Source organism: Pholcus phalangioides, unplaced genomic scaffold (assembly GCF_987345545.1).
Source record: "Pholcus phalangioides strain wild (caught in Gottingen) unplaced genomic scaffold, Ppha-v1.0 ptg000014l_1, whole genome shotgun sequence".
NCBI classification, from domain to species: domain Eukaryota; kingdom Metazoa; phylum Arthropoda; class Arachnida; order Araneae; family Pholcidae; genus Pholcus; species Pholcus phalangioides.
Genome location: NW_028301607.1, coordinates 16,676,943 through 16,700,913, shown reverse-complemented (window position 1 = coordinate 16,700,913; position 23,971 = coordinate 16,676,943). Strand labels below are relative to the sequence as shown.

Genomic DNA, 23,971 nt, shown 5'->3' with positions numbered 1-23,971 from the left:
CAAGATTCAAGAGGCATGTGTGAGAAGAGTCTCTTCGATTGACCCACATAAAATTAATTCTTAAAACTAGCAATTTACTTGCTTGTCTTGTGAATTGTAACATGTCATTCCATTATACAAACGTCTAGCAAATCATCACAGACAAAATGTAACATGCACTGCGTGGACACACACTGGCTTAACTCTTTAAATCAGTGGTCACAAACAGACGCAAACCACATCTCGTGAAGGGCTAAGCGTTCATTTAAGGACCATAATGCATTATCAAGGTATTTCATAGATGGAAGATGTTTCTGAAGTTTACATGTCTTTTAAATACATTTAATGAAAAGACTATAGAAAACAATCGGATATTTGTTACCATTTTATTGAAACTAGTGAGCAGAATTTTTACTACAGAGTGATTTCAGCTAAATTTCCTTATTACAAAAGCAAAATGGAATGTAGAGCAGAACAAGTAGTAAAATATGAATAAACAATTTTTCAACATCTCATTTCTCTTTTTGATAACAGCAAAATTTCAACAACTGGTTATTATTATTTCAAGTTAATTCAAAGTTTTAACTGCGCCCAGAAATCGACCAGCTCGTTAACGACGTCAGGTTTTTCTTCTGCAGCAAAATCTCCGTTAACCAAGCACCAGCTTCGATTCTCATAAACACTAGACCAGTGAGCACTGCTAACTGTACCAGCTTTCACAAGAGCACCTAGAGATCAAAATTATACAAAAATGTTGTGTTGAGTAATTGTATTCTTTAAAAAAAAAAAAAAAACAAAGGTTTATTCACAAACCTTGTTGCTACAAACGCTTACTGTTTTAAGTGACCGATATATATATATATTGTGCAGGGAAATATTTATGCACATTTTCTTACTGTCAGCAAATATTGTCAGTAGCAAATTTGCAAACTAGCAGAAAACTTGTAAATTCTGGGCTCATACTCATTTTCATAAAAAATTTTCCCTGACTTTTTACAGGTTTTCCAGTCAAATTTCCACAAAAAGTCCAGGTAATTTTTTATAAAAAAATTTAATATATATTAATTATAGTTGCTATAATAACATCAGAAATTGTAGATTATTAATTAATGCATTTTTTTATACATGCATTTATGCTTTTCAATTACATATACCTGATGGAGAAATGGAACACAATCAAAGAATGAAAGATTTTCCTTTTCTGCAACATCACTCTCTGGAAACATTGCCTTAAAATTTCTCGAACATCCTTGAGTTATTATAGGATGAGTGGGGCGTCGCTAATTTCAATGCCCACAAGATTTAAGCCTTCATGGTTGTTTCCTTTGTGGCATAATTTAATCAAAAATGTATAGTTGGTTTCGCTGCATCACAATTCTCTCTAGTTGGCTTATACTCTATATTCGTGTTAGCGCTAGAACCGAAAAGTTTAGTAATCAGAGGTTGTTTACATAACTTCTCTGATTTCACATGCTTGGCATGCTTCTGAATAGCTTGTCTATCTATGTAGCTTAAACTGAACATTTTGCAAAACAGGCAAAATGCCCGATGAGGATGGGGTTTATACCGGATTTATATGGGTCATTTTTGACTGTTTCAATCCAATCAGCATACTGAAGATTAAAGTTTTATCCCCCCCGTTGAAAATTTTTCTTGCAACTCATCATTTTCAAATAAAAAATATGTGCAGTTGCAATAAGGTTGCAGAAATACACTCTCCTATACTGACTGATGAAATACTCATTTCTCGTTGACAGTATTTACAGCTTTTTGCATTTATTACGAGATTCACGGATTATCAATACTTACAATGTTATTGGATCGCAATTTAAATTCTCAATTTCCTGTGTTTCACAGAAAAAAGAATTTTATTAAAAAATTATTTTTTATTTTTGATCAGACAACAATCATGATTGATGATTTTCCTGATCCATTGTCAGAAATTTCTAAGGTTTTAAAACAAAAATGGGCTACTTTCCCCAATTTCCTTGACTTTTTTTGTAAAAAGTTTTCCCCCCGATAATTACAGGTTTTCCCTGAGCCGTACAAACCCTGTGTAAAGGAATATGTGGAATCATATACCAGGCCAAGTTAAATAAAAAAGATCAAACTCACCAAGTAGCATTACCGTCATGTTACCACCATGAATTCCTCTACAAAGTATAACATTCTTGCATAGCCTAGCTGGATTTTCAAAACCAACACCATCGATAGCGGAAAGGACGGGAACATTAGCGTGGATTGCTCCAATTACATTATGCGATACATCTCCAACACGAGCAATACACATTAGAGATGATGGCAAAAACGATTCATCAGAAATCGGACATAGGATAGATTGAACCTGAAAGAAAATTGAGTTCATGTTTAGGATATATTAGTCTATGTTGTCCGACTGATTTGAATGTGATTGCAGGAGCTTTCGCTCATTTTGGATTCATTCCTACTACTCTTCAAAATGTCTGTTTGAGCCATGTTTCAACATAACTATGAAATCAGTCAAACTAAGCCTGCATTTTCGTAGACTCTGTGATTAAAATTAGATGTTTCAGGATAAGTGTTGGTATGCACAGAGAAAATAAATAGATATTCATTGACGAAAGGTAAAATACTTACAGTGATACCTAATTCTTTTGCAACTACTGGGGCGTTGATGAAGTTGATATCTTTATTTCTTAATTGCTTGAGGTATCCCACCAACAGAGCTGTCTTCAAAATTGCTTGTTTTGGGACAAATTCATGGCCTGAATGAAAATAAATAACAGAAAATACAGCCGAGTCTCGATAATTTGAGGTGAATGGGACTGAGATTATCTCAGATTACTGAAAAATTACTCTAATTACCTGAAAAACACAGAAAACGCCTCTAGGAAGAATGGGAGGCTGGCTACACATGGCTTTTACTTACATGAACACAATGAACATTCTAATTGAAGTTAAACATTGAATAGGAACTTATTTGAAGCAATTCTTTGTCAAACTATTTTGGGGAGCCATGGATAGGCATTGATTAGAGAAAAGGGTGCCACTGGGAAAAAAGTTTGAGAACCCCTGGCTTTATTCATTATAGATTAGGACTGCAGAGACCCATGACCCCCTCTTTATAATTGAGACTAGCAGGGCCTGGAGGCCCCCGATATTAAATGCTTATTATTGTTATTTGCACTGTTAATTCACTATAGAGGGAGCAGCCTGTGATGTGAACTTTTTTCTTTCATACTGGTATGATTACCCTAAGAATGGTTAAGAAGTACTCAAAAGTAAATGGTATTTGAGCATTATATATTAGGAGGTTTTAGTATAAAGTCAACTACTTTCCTAAAATTTAAATCATAAAGAATAAAACATATTTTTGGTACCATATAATGTTATATCTAGAATAGTGTCGCCTTTCTCTTCAGCAAGTAGACTAGCGAGTATGGCACCGAGTGATTGACACAAAGAAACGACGGAGCGATTGTCTTCTGTGAGTGAACCACAGAATGCTGGCGAATTAACCTATGAATGGCAAAAAATTCCATGCTACATGGGTTATTCGGAACAGAGCTGAAAAACATAATAGATCAAAATTACCTATAAATCATTGATTGATCTATACTTACAATTCCGGGAGCAAATTTTCCGTGCATAAGGTCAACAAATTGCAAAGCTATTTCTTCGGCGACCCGTTTTTGGGCTTCAACTGTGCTTGCGCCTAAGTGTGGTGTGCAAATGACTTTGCTATGCTGAATAAGGTCAGTGTTGGTTGGTGGCTCCTGAAAACAAAAAACATAATAATATAGAGAAATAATTAAATAAGAATACAATAGAACTCTGATGTACCGCGAAAAACGCATTTATATCAGGGGTACCCAGTATCACCATTTATCTTTAAGAAGTTACACCCTCCTTAAGAAGCAAAACAAAAGGTTACCCCCATCTCTATTAAAGAAAATCCTGCGTAGGCCATTGCTTAGCTTGATTGACTTAAATAAGAAACATGTTCTCACCGTGTAAATTGTTGGCATTTAATTGAGACATTGTGTCTCATTCAACAAAATTAAACAATAAGTTCAAACAAATAAATCTAATGCAGTCAATGAAAAACATTTCCATACTTAATGTCATAATCGGTTTGCAGTATTCGCTGTGATCCATGTATATGTGAAGATGCTTTTGCAATGCCCTTCCTATAGTGAAGGCAAATGTGTGACAAAAAAAAAAGTTCTTTCCTTCAGTTGATAATCAGTTTCTTTCATTTTATCAGTACTTGCAAAAGGGTTTTATGAAATGTATTATAATTCATGATACACATGACACTGTTCTATTCTAACACCTCATAATGGCTAAATAAAAAAATGCAGGATTTTAGCTTAAAGTGAGGAAAAGAGGCCCTGTTTATAGAATTGAAGAAAAGGGAACGATTAAGTTTTTTTAACCAATAATGTGGGAAAGAAAAACAGTTCTCCCATTTTAACAATACCCGTTCACCAAACAGGATATACAGTCACCATACCTGCAGACAGGAAATTTTTTCAGATATAGCTATCATTCGGTTATAGTTATCAGAAATCCTGAGTACCAATGTGATCACATGAAGTGGCGTAGACCGTATAATAAACAAAACGAAACAAACTTTTATTACGAATCAGATAAATTTTAGTGAAATTTAGAAGCAAGTAACTACAGTGGATCCCGCTCATAACATTCTGAAGTTTCAGGCTTAGTATGACTTATTTTCACGGTCTTCCAACTCTTACTAATACTCATAAAGATTTTCCCACTTACAATATTTTTCCATGACAATGCTTCAAAAAACGTTATAAGCAAGATCCACGGTACATATAAAGTCAAACTCCTACAACTCAATTTCTTGATATCTCAAAGTAATTTTAATTTCAGCTTATAATAAATACACTTTTCAATGGAAGTTCTATAACTCTAAGTAATATTGATTGCCAGAAGAATTTAAAGTAGTAATGAATTCAGATTGTAATTCTGTCTTGATTAGGTCTTTCATATAAAACTTTATATGTAAAAATGTGATCAACTTCACAAGAGACCAGTCGATTGTGATACACACCTCGGACATCACTGTTCTACAATAAAAAACTTAGAAAAAAAATGTAGAACACACACACACGTGTATTTTATTACTATGAACTGAAACAAGTAGGCAAGGGAAAACACACATGAATAGAGCTACGACTCACTTCAGTGTAGACATCTAACCCAGCACCACCACATTGTCCAGACTCCAAAGCCCTGAGCAGAGCCGCTTCTTCAATTATTCCTCCTCTGGCACAATTTACAACTTTCACACCTTTCTTGCACTTCAAAAAAACGTCATCGTTCATAAGATCTAATTCAAGAGAAGACTTTTTTTAATAAAAACCAAAAGCATCGTACATTGACAAAAAACACATTAATTACCATTGATTATAATATCTTGCTTATTATAGTCAACTGTTGCCACCTTATTTTATCGCCAGTTGGTCTGTAAAATAGCAATGAGTAAGATGTGCTCACATGCTTCAGCGTGTAACCTCGTTATTTTTCATTTCGTCTTAACTTTTATTAATTAAAAGTTATTTCTTAGTCATGTTCAATGTTGCACAGTCTTAGTTCTTTGCTTTATACTGCACTAAATCACAATAGATACATTGTAATATTAAGAATCAAAGTAGCAATAGTTTTTCCTGAACATATTCTTGTATCCAGAGCTGTAACTAGAGGGGGGAACTGTCCCGGGCGGCAAAATTTAGGGGGGGGGGTGGAGTTTTAGGTGGGAACAAAGAATACCAGTACAAAATTATTAAATTTTAAAGCTGTGGGGGTAGCAAAATAATGTTTGCCCTGGGTGGTAAAAATCCTAGTTATGGCCTTGCTTGTATGTGATACAAAAACTAACTTGTTAATGAAAGAGACTGATTTCATATTCTCTCACAGTGAAAAGCTTTCATTTTTCTTTTCATGCCTATTTTAAAAACTAATTTTTGTTAAACTAGTTCAAGTGAAATTGAAAGGAAATTCTATCCAACGAGTTCTTCAAAATATTTAATCTATTTGAATAGGTACATTAAGTATCATTGCCCCATTACATACTATTGAAATATAAAGCATGTTTCACAAATCATCTTGGACTTCGATAAGTACAGCAGTATAAATGCAAAGGGGTCATTCAAGTATTACGTCCGTCAGCATTGGGGGGATTTCGGATTTGCTGACTTTTGATGACAAGGGGGGGGGGGTTTGAAGGTTGCTTACGTCATCAACCACCCCTTTTTGAAAATGTGAAATATTCTAAGCTGCTGACGAAATTTCGCTGACGGGGGGGGGGGGGGGGGTTAAAAATGGCCGAAAATCCGCTTACGTAATACTTGAATGGCCCCAAATCTATGTGTGTGAAATTCATCATAGTGATCATAGAATAACTTTTCTCACATATACAAGTCCGTAGCGGCTGAAAAAAATCAATGAACTTGGATGAAATTTGAGATATAGATGTTTTGGAGTATCCGCTTGAGGATGTGAAAAAAGAAAAACCCTAGCTCTTGTGGTTACAGCCGTAATGAAAAAATCAAAATGATCAGCATATCAAAAAACATAAATGGCATTGGAACAACACCTGAAGCACCATAAATGTGGGTGCAGGATGCAGTTAAAGAAATATCTCACCAAGAGGTTGATGTGCAAGATGAGTGGTCAGAGACTTCTGCAAATGTGATGAAATTCCCCGACCAAGCACCTACCATACTAACCAGTTGATGAGATCTTCTTTCTTTGTCTGCGTTCTGCACCCTATTTATGGTGCTATAGTTACCGTTCCAATGCCATTTATCGTTTCTTTTTTTGAAACGCTAATCATTTTGCAAGCATAAAAGTGGGTGTTGCCATTCAAATTTTTTTGTTAAGTGTTCTTAACTGCAAGAGCTAAGATTTCATTTCTTTTTATGTCCTCGAGTGCATACTCTGAAACACATATCTCAAATTTCATCCAAATTTTTTTTTCCACAGCCGCTAGGGATTTGTAAATTGGCAAAGTTATTTTATGACCACTCTATATATTCGTGATGCTACAAATAATACAAGAAAAAAAAGTTAACTCTTTGTCTGTGGAATAAGAGGCACATGGACTGTTACGTAATCAGCTTGAGGCCAGATTTGCTCCAAAGGAAGGCCTTCAACTCCAAATAATGCACTTGCTTCAGGTGGTACCAATGGATCAAAACCTATGGTCTGGAAGTAATAATGAATTCATGAGGGTTTTTTCTATCGTTACAAATTTATTGGTTTCTGGATCAAAATTTATAAATCAGACTTTATAATAGAATGTTTTTATAAGAATAATACACATTAAATATATAAAATTTGTAATCGTCACATTAATAAAAATATTGCATAATATTCTGTCATGAAACTTGTAGAATAAAACAGTTGCCATTGTTTTAATTGATATACAGTGATACCCAGACTCACATCAGTTACTCATTCCTAGACTGACAATGTAAGTCGAAAAAGCTATAAGTTGAGGTAGCCTTTTCCAATGACCATGCCCACCCTCCTTAGGAGAAGAGATAAATTTTCAGATTTTCTTTTTATGGGACTCTCTCAGGAAAAATCTCTAAGAATGTGAAGTCAAAAGCCTTCAAACTTTGTTCAAAATGCATCTGATTGAAAAAAAAATAATTTTTAGGATGAGACATTATAAATACAGGGTTAAATCGAGTGGATGCAAGTCAAGATATTATTATATTGTTAAACTTTTAAATACTGCACTAGGAAAGTTTGTAACTAGAGAAGACAGTTATTTTTTTCATTTTGGTGGAAACTTCATCTTCGCATAGCCAAAAATGCCAGGTGGCTCACAGCTGTAAGCAATCAAATTCTTTGTCAGTAGAATTCAGTTATGTATTGAAACTACAGTGGTGGTTGGCTGAAGTTGGTTTTCTGTGGTTCCCAACTTCAAGGCGCGAATGCGAGCCAATCTCCCCATTAAAGAGAGCAACAAGGCTACAAATGGTACAAATATATTCAATCATTACATTTCACTTCTGAAATATAGATGCCAGCATTGAAAAATCAGACACAGCACTAGAAAAGCTCTCAGACTGTTAGGTACACACACACTTACACTTCCGGCACAACTCATTAGGTAGTAAATTGGCCATGGTGATAGACACGAATTGTGCTTGGTTTGAAAGAAAGAAAGTAAAATTCATAACACAAGATGTCAGGATGGCTGAAGGTAGAGAATTGTAGGATTTTGTGATGTAACTTCACACGAGGGAATCAAGTATAGAAGATTGTTTATACTAGAAATTCCATCACAGAATATGATTGCCCACAAAAGTAATCATTAGAGCCTGGATTATATGCACTAAAAATGTGATGAAACATGCTTTAAAAAATATGCAAATATGTAATAAAAAATGACAAAATATTCACTAGAAATCGCACAATATGCACTAAAAAAATCACCAAAAAAGTCACTAGAAATTCCAAAACATATGCTAAAACAGAAAATATTCCTGAAAACCCCACAAAAAAAAAAAAAAGGCAAACATGTTTTTAACCCTACAGTGCTCGTGTGGCGTCTATGCAAGCACTGCAGGGCTATATATATAAATGTGTATTTTCTATTTCTTAGTGCATATTCATTTACAAAAGCAATTCTTATACAATAAGTTTCATGTTTGTTATTCAGGGATTTCTAGTGAGAAGGCCAGTAGCTGCTTCCAAATAAGAAAAAAAAATTGCTTTGTAGAGAAATAAAGTATGCATACAGCAGTAACAAAACAGAAAAAAATGGCTAAAATAGTGAGTAAATAAAAATAGCAGCTAAAATTGATAAATTTTCCACCCAAGATTGAATATTTAACAAAAAAAAGAAGAAAAAAACATGCAGCAAACAAATAGTACTCAGCCTTTAGCTTTAGCCCAATTGCGGCAAAAAGCACTGGCAGCAAATTACTGAGAATTGAGTGAGTTGGTCATACTTCACACAGCTCACCACATTCATCAAACTATTATTTACAGTACCAAATTTTCCATGCTTACATAAATAGTTCCCACACACCCCCCGCGCGCACGCACACACACACTCTCTCTCTTCCCCCCCCCCCGGTAATGAAATACCAGTAAAAAAGAATTTTGAGGCTATTTCTAAAAAAATTGAAAATTTTTGACACTATCTAGAAATAGCGATACAATGAAACAGTTGATATTTGGGGGAAAAACCAGATGTTATGAAAATATTGTAAGCAATATTCATTCGAAAAACTATGAAAAAGTGATTGAGCTTCAATAAACCTTCACAAATATGCACTTATTCTGAAAATTCTTTGATTTTATGCACATTTATATGCATTAATGCTGAAAAAGACCAAAATATGCATTTGCATATAATCCGGGCTCTAATGATGAGTTATTAATGCATCGTCAATCAATTGTTTTGACAAGGGGATACCAGTATTGATTGGCAAGAGAAATCTAGGTTGTGGTGTGACAGGAAGTTTTTTCCTAATAGGGTTGAGAATAAATGGAACAGCTTACCTGCAGGGGTCGTGAATAGTAACATGATTGACATGTTTTAAAAGAAATATGATGTAAACGCATTGGGATAAACCGAGAAGCTAATCATAGTTAGATGAGACAATAATTTTTTTATGAGCAGTATGTATATTTATATTTCATCACAATTATTGGTTTTTATCGCTTTTATTGGGTTGCTGTATTTTTGTTACAGTTATATATTCAACAATCATTTTTTTGGGCATTTTTTTTCATCCACCTCATCAGTCATTTTGTCTATGGTGGCATTTGTATTTGTATATAATGAGCAATATTCATTTGAAAAATTATAAAAATACAATTGATCGAACTTTCCTACAACTTCAAAAACACACACACACACTTGCTCTGAAAATTCATATTATGTATTTGTGTGCATTGAGAAAAACAAAAATATGCAAATGCATAGACATATATAGTATAGGCTCAATTAATCATTTTAAGATGCAAGTAATTCCTGGTACAAAAAATATGATTTTTTTCTTTTATCAATCAGCGTAAATAACATTGTCACTGAGTTTGATATGCTCAACAGATCAACAGAGTGAAGTACAGGCACATAAAGGTGTCACTTGGCATACCCACACCAGCTGTTCATACCATTCTGCAAGGCATGAAATTTTTTTTTTCCTTACGAACATCCCATTCTCTCTCAGAAAAATAGAAGAGACAGAGTTAAATGACACCACAGAAAATTTCCAATTTGAAACAATACCCCACAATGTTAATAGTATTGTGATGGAATATAACTATTATTTCGACAATATCATAAAAGTCTCAGATAGAAGGAAGGAGGATGTTCGAAGAGAAGCAACACCATTCACTCATAGAAAACAACGTCATTAAAGAAAATGATTCTCATATTTTTCCAACCCAAGCGAGATCAATTCAATTATATGTTGAATAAAAAATTTCAATTATTACCTTCATTCCAAAGGATTGCATGCGTAGAGCCACTTCTCTGCCGATACGACCCAATCCAATTATGGCTAGTGTTTTACCATTCAACTCACTGCCCATGAAGTTTTTTCGGTCCCATTTTCCAGCTTTGAGTGATGCACAAGCTGCGGCAACATTTCTGAAGTAAATGAAATAAATAATTAGATCTGTGAAACATCTCTGAATATACGACGACTACCAACATATGTATCAAATGGCCATAACAATAATAAAAAGAAAACTTTTTTTTTAAAGATATTGAGTTTTTTAAAAAAAGAAAAAAATGTTTTGCATACAGTCCGCGTTAACCCTACAAGCATCTTGTACATATTCCTTTACAAGCATACATTACAACTGTTTTACATGCAGTAGAACCTCAACATGGACAAACTTCCATTATCTAAAATAGAAATATTTTTTACACACGTATATCTAAAGATACGTGTAGACTGAGAGGATGTATCTAAAGTCAGTTGATTTTTTTTTTTTTAATCGTACCAACCCCTAAATGTGGGGTACCAACCCCTGCAGTAGCAATCTTTTTCTCTGGTCATGCCGCCGTTTCTGTTGTACCCCTGTGTCAGGAAAGTATCTGACAAAGACACACCGGGTATCAAACTCGCAACACCTCTAAACATCCTTTGGTACATCAGGCAAGTATCTTAACCTAGGCTACCGAGCTCCTATAAAGTCAGTAACTAAAGAAACAATGCAAATAATTTGTGAGCTGATTTTCTTGGACTCACGGTTAATTGTACATAAAAAAACAAGCAAATACAGTAAAAGCCCGGATGTGGTCAACCCTCTTTCATGGCCAAATATAATATTCCCATTTTACAATAAAAGTTTGCATTTTAAACCCCCAATTTATGGTCACTACTCTTTTACAGACAAATTTTTTTGTCCCACTGGTGTCCACAAAAGTGGGGTTTTACTGTATCTGTGATGCTCAGCTAAAATATGAGAAAATGACTGATATATATAGAATAACAAGGTTAAATATGCGGTGGCGCCTCCAGCAAATAAAAACGGACAGCTGTGACGTCACGGACAATCTGTGTGTGGGTGACCGCATGAGAGAAAAGAGAAGAACAGTCAGTCGATCGGTAAACACTGAAGTGTGTAAACATCCGTTAGGCCTGCATGCCATTAGTATCTGAAGATTTAAATAAAAAATTATATTTTTAAATTAAGTAATGTCTCTAATTACTGAAGCCAATCAGACCTCCCTGAACGACGAGCCGTTGCAAATATATTGTTCCATCACTTTGCCACCACCCCCCCCTCCTTCCCGAAATAGCAGGTGTGCCCTCTCTGAAAGAAACTCCTTGAAGAGCCCTGATTTTTATCCCTATCAGCTCTAAGTAGACATTCTGAATTCATCTCCAAAATGGGTCCACTTCTTTTACTTAGAATATTTTTATTACCTTTTATTAGAATGAGAGCTCTGTAATTAAAAATTCTAAGTTCATATAGAAAATTGAAAATACAATAGCTAACCTTGATAAAGCTGTTATCAAAACACAAGTTAGTTCAGCTGCGCTAAGTGTGTTTCCACCAGGAGCACTGCAATGAAAAAAATACAGAATTGTCCACTGAATGCATAGAATGGTGATACAAAACTAAATTGGTGCGTTCATGAACATATACAAATATATACCCTTATTTTTTGGGTGTGTGTGGGGAGAGGTGGGGGGGTCTCTTATGCCACTGTGTGACAAAATATTTCACCTCCCTCCTTGTCCACCTTAACTTCAGATTTTTTCTCCCACGCATCTACAGATGAGTACTACCATGACAAATGAACACAACTTGACGATATTGAGTAAAAATTCTTTCATTATTGAATTGACGCACAAAAATTGCTCTCAACCAACAAATTTGTATTTTTAAATGCTAATTGTTTTTAATAATAGAAAAAATGTGGATAAATATAAGTCTTTTGTCTGATTATAACTCAATAATGAAAAAAACCAACAATAAAGGCAAATAACATGAAGATTTGAATGAAGTGGAAATATTGAGCAGCAGCTTTCATGATTACTTCGATTGAAGTTGAATCAGTTTTGTCTTAACATAAGAGTCCACGCGGGGAATGGGGGGCACTCATGATAATGATATCTGGGTTCAACGTTTGAGAGTAATTACATAAACTGATAGGCAGGTATTATTTCTAGCCTGGTAGGGGAACCTCAGAAATATCATTTTGCCCGGGGAGCTATGATACTGTTAAGATGGTCTCCTGAGTTAGATGAATCAATGACACAGCTTCAAGAAATACCTGCCAATAACATGTTTTATATACAATCGAAAAACTCATATTTCTAAAGCAAAATACTCAAAGATTACTCAAAATCTTACTTTAAGACTAAGATGCCATGACGCGTAGCAGCATCACAATCTATATTGTCTACACCCGTTCCAGCTCTGCCTATAACGCGCAGCTCTTTGCCAGCTTCAATTACATCAGCAGTCACTTTGGTAGCTGAGCGGACTACAAGACCGTCATATGACTGAAAAATATTATAATTTACAAATCATTTGACTAAAAAAAATTACAATTATTATATTATTTATTGAAACAAAATGTAATACCAATAATTCCTCTCATACTTTATAGATAGTCTTGATCTAATTTCTCAAATTTTGCAAAATGTACCATGTAAAGCCAGAATTATGGTATAAAAGGTTGATAAAAGATCTTTTACAAAACATAAAAAATTCAACCAATAAAGGTATCAATTATATTTGAGCGAATGTAATCGCAAATAGGCTTATTGATTGAATTTTTTTAAGTTTTGTAAAAGATCTTTGATAGTTACTACAACTTTTGTAGTTTAATCCTGGCCTGATAATGTAATCAACACGTTGCTGTAAAAATCAAATCATCTCAATGCAGTACAGACAGAAATAACAATCGTCTTAGTTAAATTGAAAGATCAGATTTTTTTTCCTTCAAGAAAACACGAGAAATGCTCACAGTTTTTTATTTATTTTTTCAATTTAATTAAAAACCTATCTTTACATTTCCTTCAGAAATGAACATGATACAGATTCAATCCAATAAGGTTGGCAGTCATAATGACAATGAAGCCAAACTTTGACAACACACACAAGTGCTTCTGAGAATTCATAATGCTTTGAGCCATAGCATTTCAAATTGAAGAAAATATGTTTACACAAGAGATTAATTGCTGAAGAGATTTTTGCTATTTATCCCACAAAGACTTCCTACAAAGAGTCTAAAATGAATGTCTATGAAAAAAACCACTGCGGTCAACAACTTTTTTATATTTGTGCCAAAATCACATTCATTCTCTTCTTTTCTAAGACTACATCGTTGTATATGATTGACTGGATATCAATCCAGAGCAGGGTACAGATACAAAGTCACAACAGGCAAAATGGGCAAAAAAAAAAAACACTAGGTGGCTGAGGAAAAAGATGCCCATAACAAATATGGATGTCATATATTTCTAAATATTCACTTTGGGGGTTCTTCATCACTTCATGCACCTCACTGTGAGTTTGTGGTATCCATCATCACTTTATCCAGTGAGGCTTTGCAGTATCGATGAGAGAGAAACATACTGCTCCATGGGTTTCTAGGAATTTCAACTGAAGGGTTTAGTTGAATCAATGTAATGAGAGAATGGTGATAGGGATAAGTTGCAATCAATGGCAAAATATTCAAAAAGGTGGTACATTTTTACTTTTGCAAGAGACCACATTTCATGGGTAAATGAAGGCCGCTATCACAATTTTATTGAAAATGGACAATGAAATTTATGGTAGATGAATTACAAAAACTACAGAATATCACGAAGGAAATGCATGATTACAACGACAGAGATTACTGCAAATGATAATTTGAAAAAAATGCAATGAATTTGCAAAAGCTTTAGAAGAACTATAAAAACTGATTACACAGAACTTCACAAACTGGAAATTTTAGATTTGTATGGAGAACATACAAACAGAAAATCAATTTCATACACATATATATTTAGTGCATTTTTTCTCGTTTTCACTTATAACTCATCTCACTTATATGTCTTTTATTCTTGTTCTGTTGCACCGATGTATAAGTGAGAGATTACTGTATTTTTAGATACTATTTAAAATTTGAGTTATTGAAGTTTGACTACATGAGCTATATAATTATGGAAATATAATCTTATCTTCATCCCTAAATAAATTATCAGTTTTTAGCATAGTTAAACCAGAGCAACTGCAGATAAATAAATAAATAAATAAATATATATATATATTTTTTTTTTTTTTTTTTTCTTTTGTAGACCCGCCCTATTCTCATACAATACAACATAACTACCACTATTCCCTCAAGGAAGGAATTGACAGGGTTGAAGCTCTTAGGGTAAAAAAATATGAATTTTGTTAAATTTTGCAGAAAATTTGCCAAAAGGTTTGCTGCTATATAGTGGAAATTCTGTATAATGATACTCTCCGTAATGATATTGCTCTCTGGTCTTGGTGAATTTTTCATAGTGCTAATAAATTACATTTATAACAATAACTCCTTTACATTGATACATTTCATTGTTTCATTAAGTACCAATGTTATCCAAATAATAATAATTTTGAAGATTAATTTCAGTCTTCTTTAAAATTATGAAGTATTTTTGGGAAAAGAGATAGGTAAATTTTTTTTATCTGTGAGAAGTAACTCTATTAATTAAAAAGAACTCTAAAATTTAGGAAGATCAATTGAGGAGTATTTTCACACAGAGACAAAATTTGGAGTAAAATTGCATTTGAATGCGTGAATCATGCAGCTAGATGTGATTCAGCAGCAAACACTGTTGAGAGTAACTACTGTTGTATAGGCATTTCACTGTATTTGTAACAGTGTGCATAGTATGCAAAATTAATTAAGCAATTTTACATGACTGGATAGGTGGATATCCTGCTCAGATAGATATGTGTTTCCTTCAGCGATATTCACTTGCTGCTGGGGTTGACAAGTGTTTTTATTTTTAGTTCAACCAAGTATTGTTTCTTGTAGTTAACTCACTGTACCATTATCCAACCATTTTCCGTAGCCCCACATCCAAAGCCTAGATTTTTCACAGGCTCCTCTATATCTCCAATGAAAAAAAATTCTAGTAAATTTCCAGTGTAAAAAATATGAAATTCATCCAAGGCTGCAGCATTAGTGCATGAATTCCCATGCACTAATGCAGCAGTAATGGGCATAAAGTATTAATGCATGGGACCCAGCCAGAGGCAAAGGGGTCCCATGCATGACGCCCCAGAAGGGGCTGACTAGGCTCCAGCCCAAGTGTTTTTTTTTTTTTTCACACTATAAATTCACGATAGAGAGGCTCATGAAAAGACGTAAGCCTAGGGGCTCCAGTTGAAGGATGTACAAGGACCATGACCCCCCCCCCCCCCTCTTCCATGAAAATGAGACATGAAAATTTTATAGAAAATTACCCTCCCTCAATGCACTTTGTACTGTGTTTTGTTAGACAAGTAATTTAAAATTGAATTGATATTTATTAAACTTTGAAAAATAATTTTAGCCCCCACCCCAGTCCCATTATTTAGATAATTCCGCACCAAGGAGGCCGGCACCACAAAACTCATGATAATAAAAAGAATTAAATCCAGCTTATCAAGGGAGAGATGATAATGTAATGACATCTTAAATCACAATCTTACTCGGTTATAACAGTCCTAAAAAAGAGAAGAATCAATTGCAGTACCTGAATTTCGGAAAGGAGTTCGTCTTTTTTCATGCCAGTTTTAACAACAACTTCCACTCCATTTTGCTTCAATATATCGGCGCAACAAGAATCGACGGGCTCGGATATCAATACTCTCTTGATAGGAAAAGCCATATTCAACTGTGAGAAGAAATAAAATAATTAATTAAAATGGAGCGAGTTCTCGACGCTGTGCGTACACTTGAGTGGCCACGAGTCCAAGGAGTAGCTGAGCAAACTCAGGATGCGGGGGGCGCACCACTACTACATCAAAAAAACGTCACACTAATAAAAATACCAATGCTACCGTGTTGAGTGAAATGATATAGATATCACACACATAAAACGGCTGGTGATGATGTGGGAGGGAGGGGGGGGAGTGTGGACGAGAGTCGGCGGCAATATGGTCAAACATCCATTGCGCCAATTTACGCATTTGGCGAGACACAGAGAGACGAAAAAAAATGCGTCTTTCTTCACCATAGCGACGACACAGACACATACGCACGTCTCCCCTTTTTTATAATGCTTGCACACATAAAAATCAACCTCTATTTGGATACGGAGCAGATATAGGTGATGCAATCCATCAGAAATTTTCTTCATTGGGGTGTGTCTAAGTTATGGTCAGGGCTGGGCCGTAACTAGGCTGGGGCAACCGGACACTGCCCCTGAGCCCTGAACAGAATGGGGCCATCCACAAAAGTTTACATTTGTTTTGCCTTAATAATAAGCCTTCCAAAAGAGGTCCCAAGGAGAAATCTGCCCCGGGGCCTCAAAAAGGCACACTACGGCCCTGAGTCAGGGTCATGCTCCCCACAAGGATGGGGCTGACAGGACCTCAGCCCTGGGGCACAGGTCGATTTTTATGTCACTTTTCACATCATGAATTCACAAAAGATCCCAGCTTAGGCGCCTTATTGCTGCCAGCTTAGGGATGTCAGGGGAAGGGGGTGAAGTCGCAACTAGGAAGAGGAAGAGAAATTGCCCGAGCAGCAATCTTGAGGCGACGTCATAGTTTAGGGAAGGGCTGCCCTTACCAGACGCGGGCCTAGTCACGACCACCTAGATAACATATAGGAGGTTATATAGGAGGTCGTGGCCTAGTGCGAAAATAACATATACAAAAAATATAGACACAAATCGGTGTAAATTAACAAAACAAATTAATGAAAATTTCGAAATGAAGAAAATTTTGAATTGATGAAAGAAATAATTCCAGAACTGATGAAAAACTTCAGACCTGATGCAAATTCAGAATTTATTGAAGAAATTATCATTACCGTAAGTGTGGGCTCCTTAAAATGCGGGGCCCGGTGTGACTGCACCTGTCGCACACCCCTTAAGGGCAGCTGTGTTTTAGGGGGAGAAACAAAAACATCATTCTAAATCATTGACTTTTAGGCTAACTTGCTACGGTTCGGTTGCTGCGGTTTATCTCATCAGCAACCGCGGAGTTTTGTGTGGAACACACACTGCGCTGTTTAGCAACCGGGGTTTTTTATTTTTTAATGTCAAGTGACATCTTTTGGGATATGCTAAATTATTTTCGCCAAGCTGAACTACAAGTTGGCTGCAGTTAGCATGCAAATTCGTGCTCATAAATTGCATTACAGTAAAATCCCCTCTTAACGGTCACCCCTCTTTTACGACCAAATAATAATTTCCTCCAGTTGTGTAATAAAAGTAGGTATTTTCAAACCCTTGATTAACGGTCACCCCCCCCCCCTTTTACGGACGAATTTTTTTGTCCTGTCGGTGTCCGCAAAAAGAGGTACTGTATATACTAATGAAAATTTTCCAGTAATGAAATTATTTAATTTTTCGTAACAATATTTGCCGTTTTGAAATTAATTAGGAGTTGAAAAAAGACAGCCTACAAGTTAACCATTTTTGACCGCTCTTACAATTCGGGACCAAATCGCAGAATTTTTTATATATGATGACTGGCTATATTTAATTAACATGCTTTTGAAGTTTCAAAAAATTGGACATGAATTTAGGTCGTTTTTCTTTTTAATTAAAGCAAATTTCCAATCAATTAAATTTCTAATTAATGGAAATTAATCATCTCAGTTCAATCATAATAATTATAATTTTGGGAAACCCCCATGCACCACGTGACAAAAAAAAAATTAAGGAAAAAATTTTCTCTTATTTGTAAAACAATTGTTTTTGTTAATGGTCAGGAAAAAAAATTTTGATTGAAAATCGGAATGAAATTTCTAAAAATTTCATTTTTTGAGAAAATTCTAAAAAATAAAATTTCATTGTGAACAAATTTTATAAACATTGATACTCATTAGACCTTTAAGTTGTTTTTTTTTTTCATTACAAAAACTACACATAGACAGACATATTCATATACGATACAAAAATAAATACCAAAAAGACAATAATGAAAGCAAAACACACACACAGTGCAGCTCTTAGGGACATATTTCCTCCCAGGTTCATACTTGCATTTTTACTGAATGTTTTAAAAAATTAGATATGGAATTAACAAATATAAAAATTTATTTCTTCAGATGTCTACTTATTCTTCTGATAATTTTTTATGAATTTATTAGAAATGGTTGGGCCTCCTGGCAATTTATACTTTTTGGATGAGGTAACTAATTGGTTTTTTGCTAAAACGTTATAATCGGGGATCCAATGCATTTCATTCAAGTGTTTTAAAATATATATCTCAGTTTTAGCGTAATCACGTTACTTTATGAATGAATTATAACCGAGTTTTAATGTATGCTCATGTAGGAAAGAAAAAAAATTCATTGGTTGGAAAAATTAAATTTTTTCTTCATCGATTTTTTTTTTTTTTTTTTTTTTGTTATCAGTGCAAGAGCGCCAAACAAAAAATTAGTCTCTATCCAATGGAACTTCACCATTCAGTTCCTGGTATTTGCCTTTTCCCCTTATTTTTATGGCAACCTGAGAAGAATAGCAATTCCTTTGTCCAGTGCATCCGAAATTCCATCACCCTCCTTGCCAAACCACTGACGATGGAATAGACAATGGAAGACAGCTACCACAAGTTCAGTCGAACCGCAATCAGGGTGTTCAAACCTTTCCAATAGATGATGGCACCTCTACGGTTACCCCAACCGTAAAAAAAATGTGTATTTTCTCAGTTGCAAAAACCGCCGCCAGCGGTTGCGCTGACAGCGTAAAACTATAGATCATAGTTTCCCAACCTTTTTGTCCCATCGGCCACTTCAGAAATTTGTTTCCCCCATCGCCCCCAACGAAATCTAACCCACAGGATTCCATGTTATACCCGTAGCTTCCACCGCCCCCGTTGGGAATCACTGCTATAGATCAGTGGTTCTCAACCTTTTTGGAACCGCGGCCCGGTGAATCAAATTTCTATGTCTACGGCCCGGTATGGAATAGCTTACTTGTTCATCTACTCTATAATATAAAATCACAAACTCGAAAAGGGCCTGTTTCTAAATTAGTGACGATTTTATGTTACGGAAATGGGTGACGTTTTTGAGTACGGAAATCTGTTACGTTTTTGAGTGACGGAAATCTGTTGATTTTGGGTCAAGTATTCATTTAACTCTAGCATATATCGGGACCCATTTGACCCATCGAGACCATGTTATTTGCATGTACCGCCATGCTCCCACATCCTACAGGGCCCTTAGATTGGAATTTAGATGGCGAGCCCAAAAACCAGCTTTTCAGGGGCCCCTCTGTGGTTAATTTATAGTGTGAAAAATCAAAAAGTGATAAGAATCGTTCTGGTCCTTCAGCCCTGCCCTTGTGGGGGGTCATGCCGAGAGGTATGTATATGTACAATATACATATAACACCAGTCCTCCCAACACACAGGCTCCGGGTACCCGGGGGGGATTGCACGTATACCTTCATGGGGAAGATAAAAGTTTTCATTTCCAGGGGCCCTTGATATGGATCTCATTGTTTTCTTGCTGTTTTGACGTTGAAAAAGTTGCAACAGCGGAAGCCCAAGATATATCCAGTCTGCCCCCCCCCCCTGCCGCTGTGGTGGTCGAGTGGTTATAGTGACGGACTCGCGATGCGAGGATCCGGGTTCGAACCCCACAGTGGTGGTCGGCTGAAGTTGGTTTGGCGCGAATGCGAGCCGATCTCCCCGTTGAAAAGTCTCGCCACAGAGAGCAACAGGCCTACAACGTTAGAAATATTCAATCATTACACTTCACTCACAATTTGAAGTATAGATGGCAGCACTGAAACATCATACACAGCACTAGCTACACACTCACTGTTAGGTGCACTCACTTTGTTCCAAACTTTGCCACGAAACTGGGCTGGAAGAGATCTCGGCAACGGGATAAGTCCGGTGGCAGAGACCCTGGCGTTCATTCATTCAGTCTGCCCCCCCCCCCATAAAATTTGCGAATTCGGTCACGCGTAATTGGTTGGAGGCCCTGGATTTTATTCGTTGGTAAAACGAATACAAGTGAAAATTTTTCATGGCACTAGTAGCGGGGGATGACCGACAAGCTTCCAAGTCGGAGCCCCAATTATGATTGAACTGAGATGATTAATTTCCATTATTGGAAATTTACTTTAATTAAAAAGAAAAACGTCCTAAATTCATGTTCAATTTTTTGAAACTTCAAAAGCATGTTAATTAAATATATAGCCAGTCATCATATATAAAAAATTAATTCTGCGATTTGGTCCCGAATTGTAAGAGCGGTCAAAAATGGTTAACTTGTAGGCTCTTTCTTCAACTCCGAATTAATTTCAAAACGGCAAATATTGTTACGAAAAATTAAATAATTTCATTACTGGAAAATTTTCATTAGTATATACAGTACCTCTCTTTTGCGGACACCGACAGGACAAAAAAATTCGTACGTAAAAGGGGGGGGGGGTAACCGTTAATCAAGGGTTTGAAATCACGCAAAATTGTAAACTCGTGCTAAAATCACATAAAAGTCGTCAATCGTGGGGAATAAAGCACTACTGAAATTGCAGTGAATTAAAAAAAAAAACATGACATGTGAAACGTATTCTTATTTTTAGTCGTGATTATCGTAATGTAATTTCTGAGTTGGAAAGGTAATTTTAATAGTTGGTTTGAAGAAGAAAAAAAGCCAAGTTGGCTTCGTTGAAAATACGTGAAAAACCAGGGCATTTTTGCCAGACAAAAATCTGATAGACTGCCTCGGGAAATAAGAGACGTATGGAAGCCTTACACGACACCCTTCTTAATCTGCACATGATTCACATCAGGCGTGGTTCTATGGATTGATCAATTAGCACCATGGCCCGAAATACTGGAGCCGGGGCCCCTGTCAGACTTTTCACAGGGCCCCTTCTGTAGTTAATTTATAGCGTGAAAAAGCAAAAAATGATAACTGTCCGGACCCCAGGGCTAGAGCCTTGTCAACCATGGGGGCCATAGTTGACAGGGGGCCATGACCAGCATCTCCTAAAGACAAATCGGTGCCGGATCAACTACCCCTACTTTATCTTGTTGGGAATTGAGCTCAATTATGGGAAATTTGATGTAGTCAAATATCGGTTAATGCATCTTCCCAGCACGACTCAACCCACTCGGGTAAAAGGCTTATATCCCGGGAGGGACAGAGCCTGGGTCGTGTCTGGTCTGTCGGATCAACTACCCCTCGATTAAGCGAATAAATGCGATAGTTCATGAAATTCTCGGAACTTATATATTTACATTCAATCAATCCGTTGAAAATTCTTTATCATAGAAATGTATACACTTTTTAAATTAGAGCATAATATTCAGGATTTTTTTAAGGTCCTGTTTTTGTGAAAAGGATCATTAATTTTGTGAAAAATAAGTAATTTAGCGGGAAGCGAAGTAATCTAGTAAATCTACACAAGAAATGAAATTCCAAATTTATGGTTTCATCAATTTCTATTTTGTGAATGGACCGGTTTTCAGGTCCAGAATTTTGTGAAGGGTCCGTTTTTTAGATCCGGAATTTTGTGAAGGGACCAGTCTACAAAAATCATTGCCGATGACAACTGCTAAACTTCAGTGATGATTTTCAACGTTGTTAAGATGTCGATTAAGCTCACTGCGCAAACTGTTTACGAGAATGTTGCGTTGATAGAGCGCATTATTATTTTTGTACTGCATAGATACAGATGATGTGAAAAATAATTTGATAAACAAAAAAGTTTTCAACGCAGTGCAATACTTTACTAATTGTAAGTAGTACATGTACTCAGGCCGGAACTGGGGGGAGGGGGGCAGAGAGGGTGATTGCCCTGGACGGAAAAATTTAGGGGGAAACAACAAAGAGCACCATTACTTAAAATTATCGAATTTTATATTGGTTGTTGCATATTTTGGTATTTTTTTAACATTAATGCATATAAATGCATAAAATCTAAGAATTTTCAGTATAAGTGCATATTTTTGAAGGTTTATTTATAAGCTCACTAAATTTTTTTATAATTTTTCAAATAAATATTGTTCATAATATTTCCATAACATCGGTTTTTTTTTCCCCGCAGGTGAAATTTAGTGAATTAATACATATTTATAAAGTATTTTGGGAATAAATCCTTTTCTTGTAAGGCTATTTCTAGAGATATATCAAAGTGTTATATTTTTTTTTAGTGTTGAAATTCTTTTGTTACTGGTATTTTCTTATCGAGCAGCTACAACAAACTGAAAATTGAAAAATACCTGAATAAAAAATATGTGGAAGTTATTTGCACATGTGGGGTATATATATGTATTTTAAAAACACAACTGCTTTTTTTTAATGCATATTTTCTCATTTTTTGTGCATATTTCCAAATTTTTGACTTTTTCAAGATTTTCAGTGCATATTCTGGAGTGTTTAATGCATTGAGAAGAAATATAAGTTTAACCCTATTTCTCCTCTAAGGTTTAATGCATATTTAGGATTTTCAGTGCATATTTTTGCATTTCAAGTGCTTATTTTTTGCATTTTGACTATAGACCTTACGGAAAATGGGCAACTTCAGTGATGTCACGAGCTTCTCGCGGAGGCTTTCTGCTATAGAAGGGGTTGCCTCTAGAGCCGCCCATGCTTCACATTTACATAGCAAAAATATCCAATAGCAAGCAGCACGGTCAAAACTGGGGACAGGGAGCATGGGTATCTGGTGCTCCGGGTGCTGTACTAGAGGGAAAGCTGACTTCACCCTTCAACCAGCCCTTCTACATTACACAGGAATGCCAAAATGAATGGTGTTTGACTAGATTACAAATTTCTATGTATCTTGTCTCTAGTGTACTGATTCTGAACGGGGGCATACATGGCTGAAAATTCAAGTAAAAGTGGAAGCCTCTAATACAAGTAGCTCCTAGACGAAGGGAAAAGGGCAGCGAAAAATAATTAGCGTTTTACATTACAACAGGGATTGTCAAAACGGAAGGGGTCCTTAAAAAAGTATATGGGGATAAAAGTATATACAACGGGGTATATTTTGTCTAAAAGCAGAACAAAAATGAAATAAGTAATTATGGCAAAGTTCAAGGAGTTCTTAATATCTCCCCCCCCCCCCTATTTGATCAATGAGGTCTTTAGACCAGTGTTTTTTTTATTAGCACCTGCAAACTGAAAATAGGGTTCTAAAATATTAATGTATTTATACTCAATTATGTTGGTAAGAGGAATAATCAATGGTTTGTGAAACTGCGACTCCTACAGAAAATATACTCAGACCAAAACTGCACATTTACAATACACACATAGCACTTGAGAAAATTAAAAAATTAAATCTGCCAGGTTTTTCACGAACAAAAAAGAAAAAAAAATTGAAAT

The 23,971-nt window shown here is 35.6% G+C and overlaps 1 protein-coding gene across 1 annotated transcript; it reads right to left on the bottom strand.

Annotated features, from left to right (window-relative positions):
• Positions 1–351: 351 nt before the first annotated feature.
• LOC149078213 (D-3-phosphoglycerate dehydrogenase-like) lies at positions 352–16,643 on the bottom strand. The gene is made up of 11 exons (XM_089241803.1): positions 16,200–16,643; positions 12,832–12,983; positions 11,971–12,036; positions 10,456–10,609; positions 7,065–7,197; positions 5,172–5,320; positions 3,582–3,734; positions 3,339–3,477; positions 2,596–2,723; positions 2,095–2,323; positions 352–707 (listed from the first exon to the last, which is right to left on the bottom strand). Exons 1-11 carry the CDS (start codon positions 16,332–16,334, stop codon positions 553–555), a joined length of 1,593 nt encoding a protein of 530 aa, XP_089097929.1. The 5' UTR covers positions 16,335–16,643; the 3' UTR covers positions 352–552.
• Between the last annotated feature and the right edge of the window lie 7,328 nt (positions 16,644–23,971).

Coding starts and splice junctions, on each gene's coding strand:
- LOC149078213 (XM_089241803.1), bottom strand. CDS start 16,334: ATGGCTTTTCCTATCAAGAGAGTATTGATATCCGAGCCCGTCGATTCT. Junction 5,321..7,064: donor TCTTATTCCACAGACAAAGA/GTTAACTTTTTT, acceptor CTCTTGAATTAG/ATCTTATGAACGATGACGTT. Junction 2,324..2,595: donor CAAAAGAATTAGGTATCACT/GTAAGTATTTTA, acceptor ATTTTCTTTCAG/GTTCAATCTATCCTATGTCC.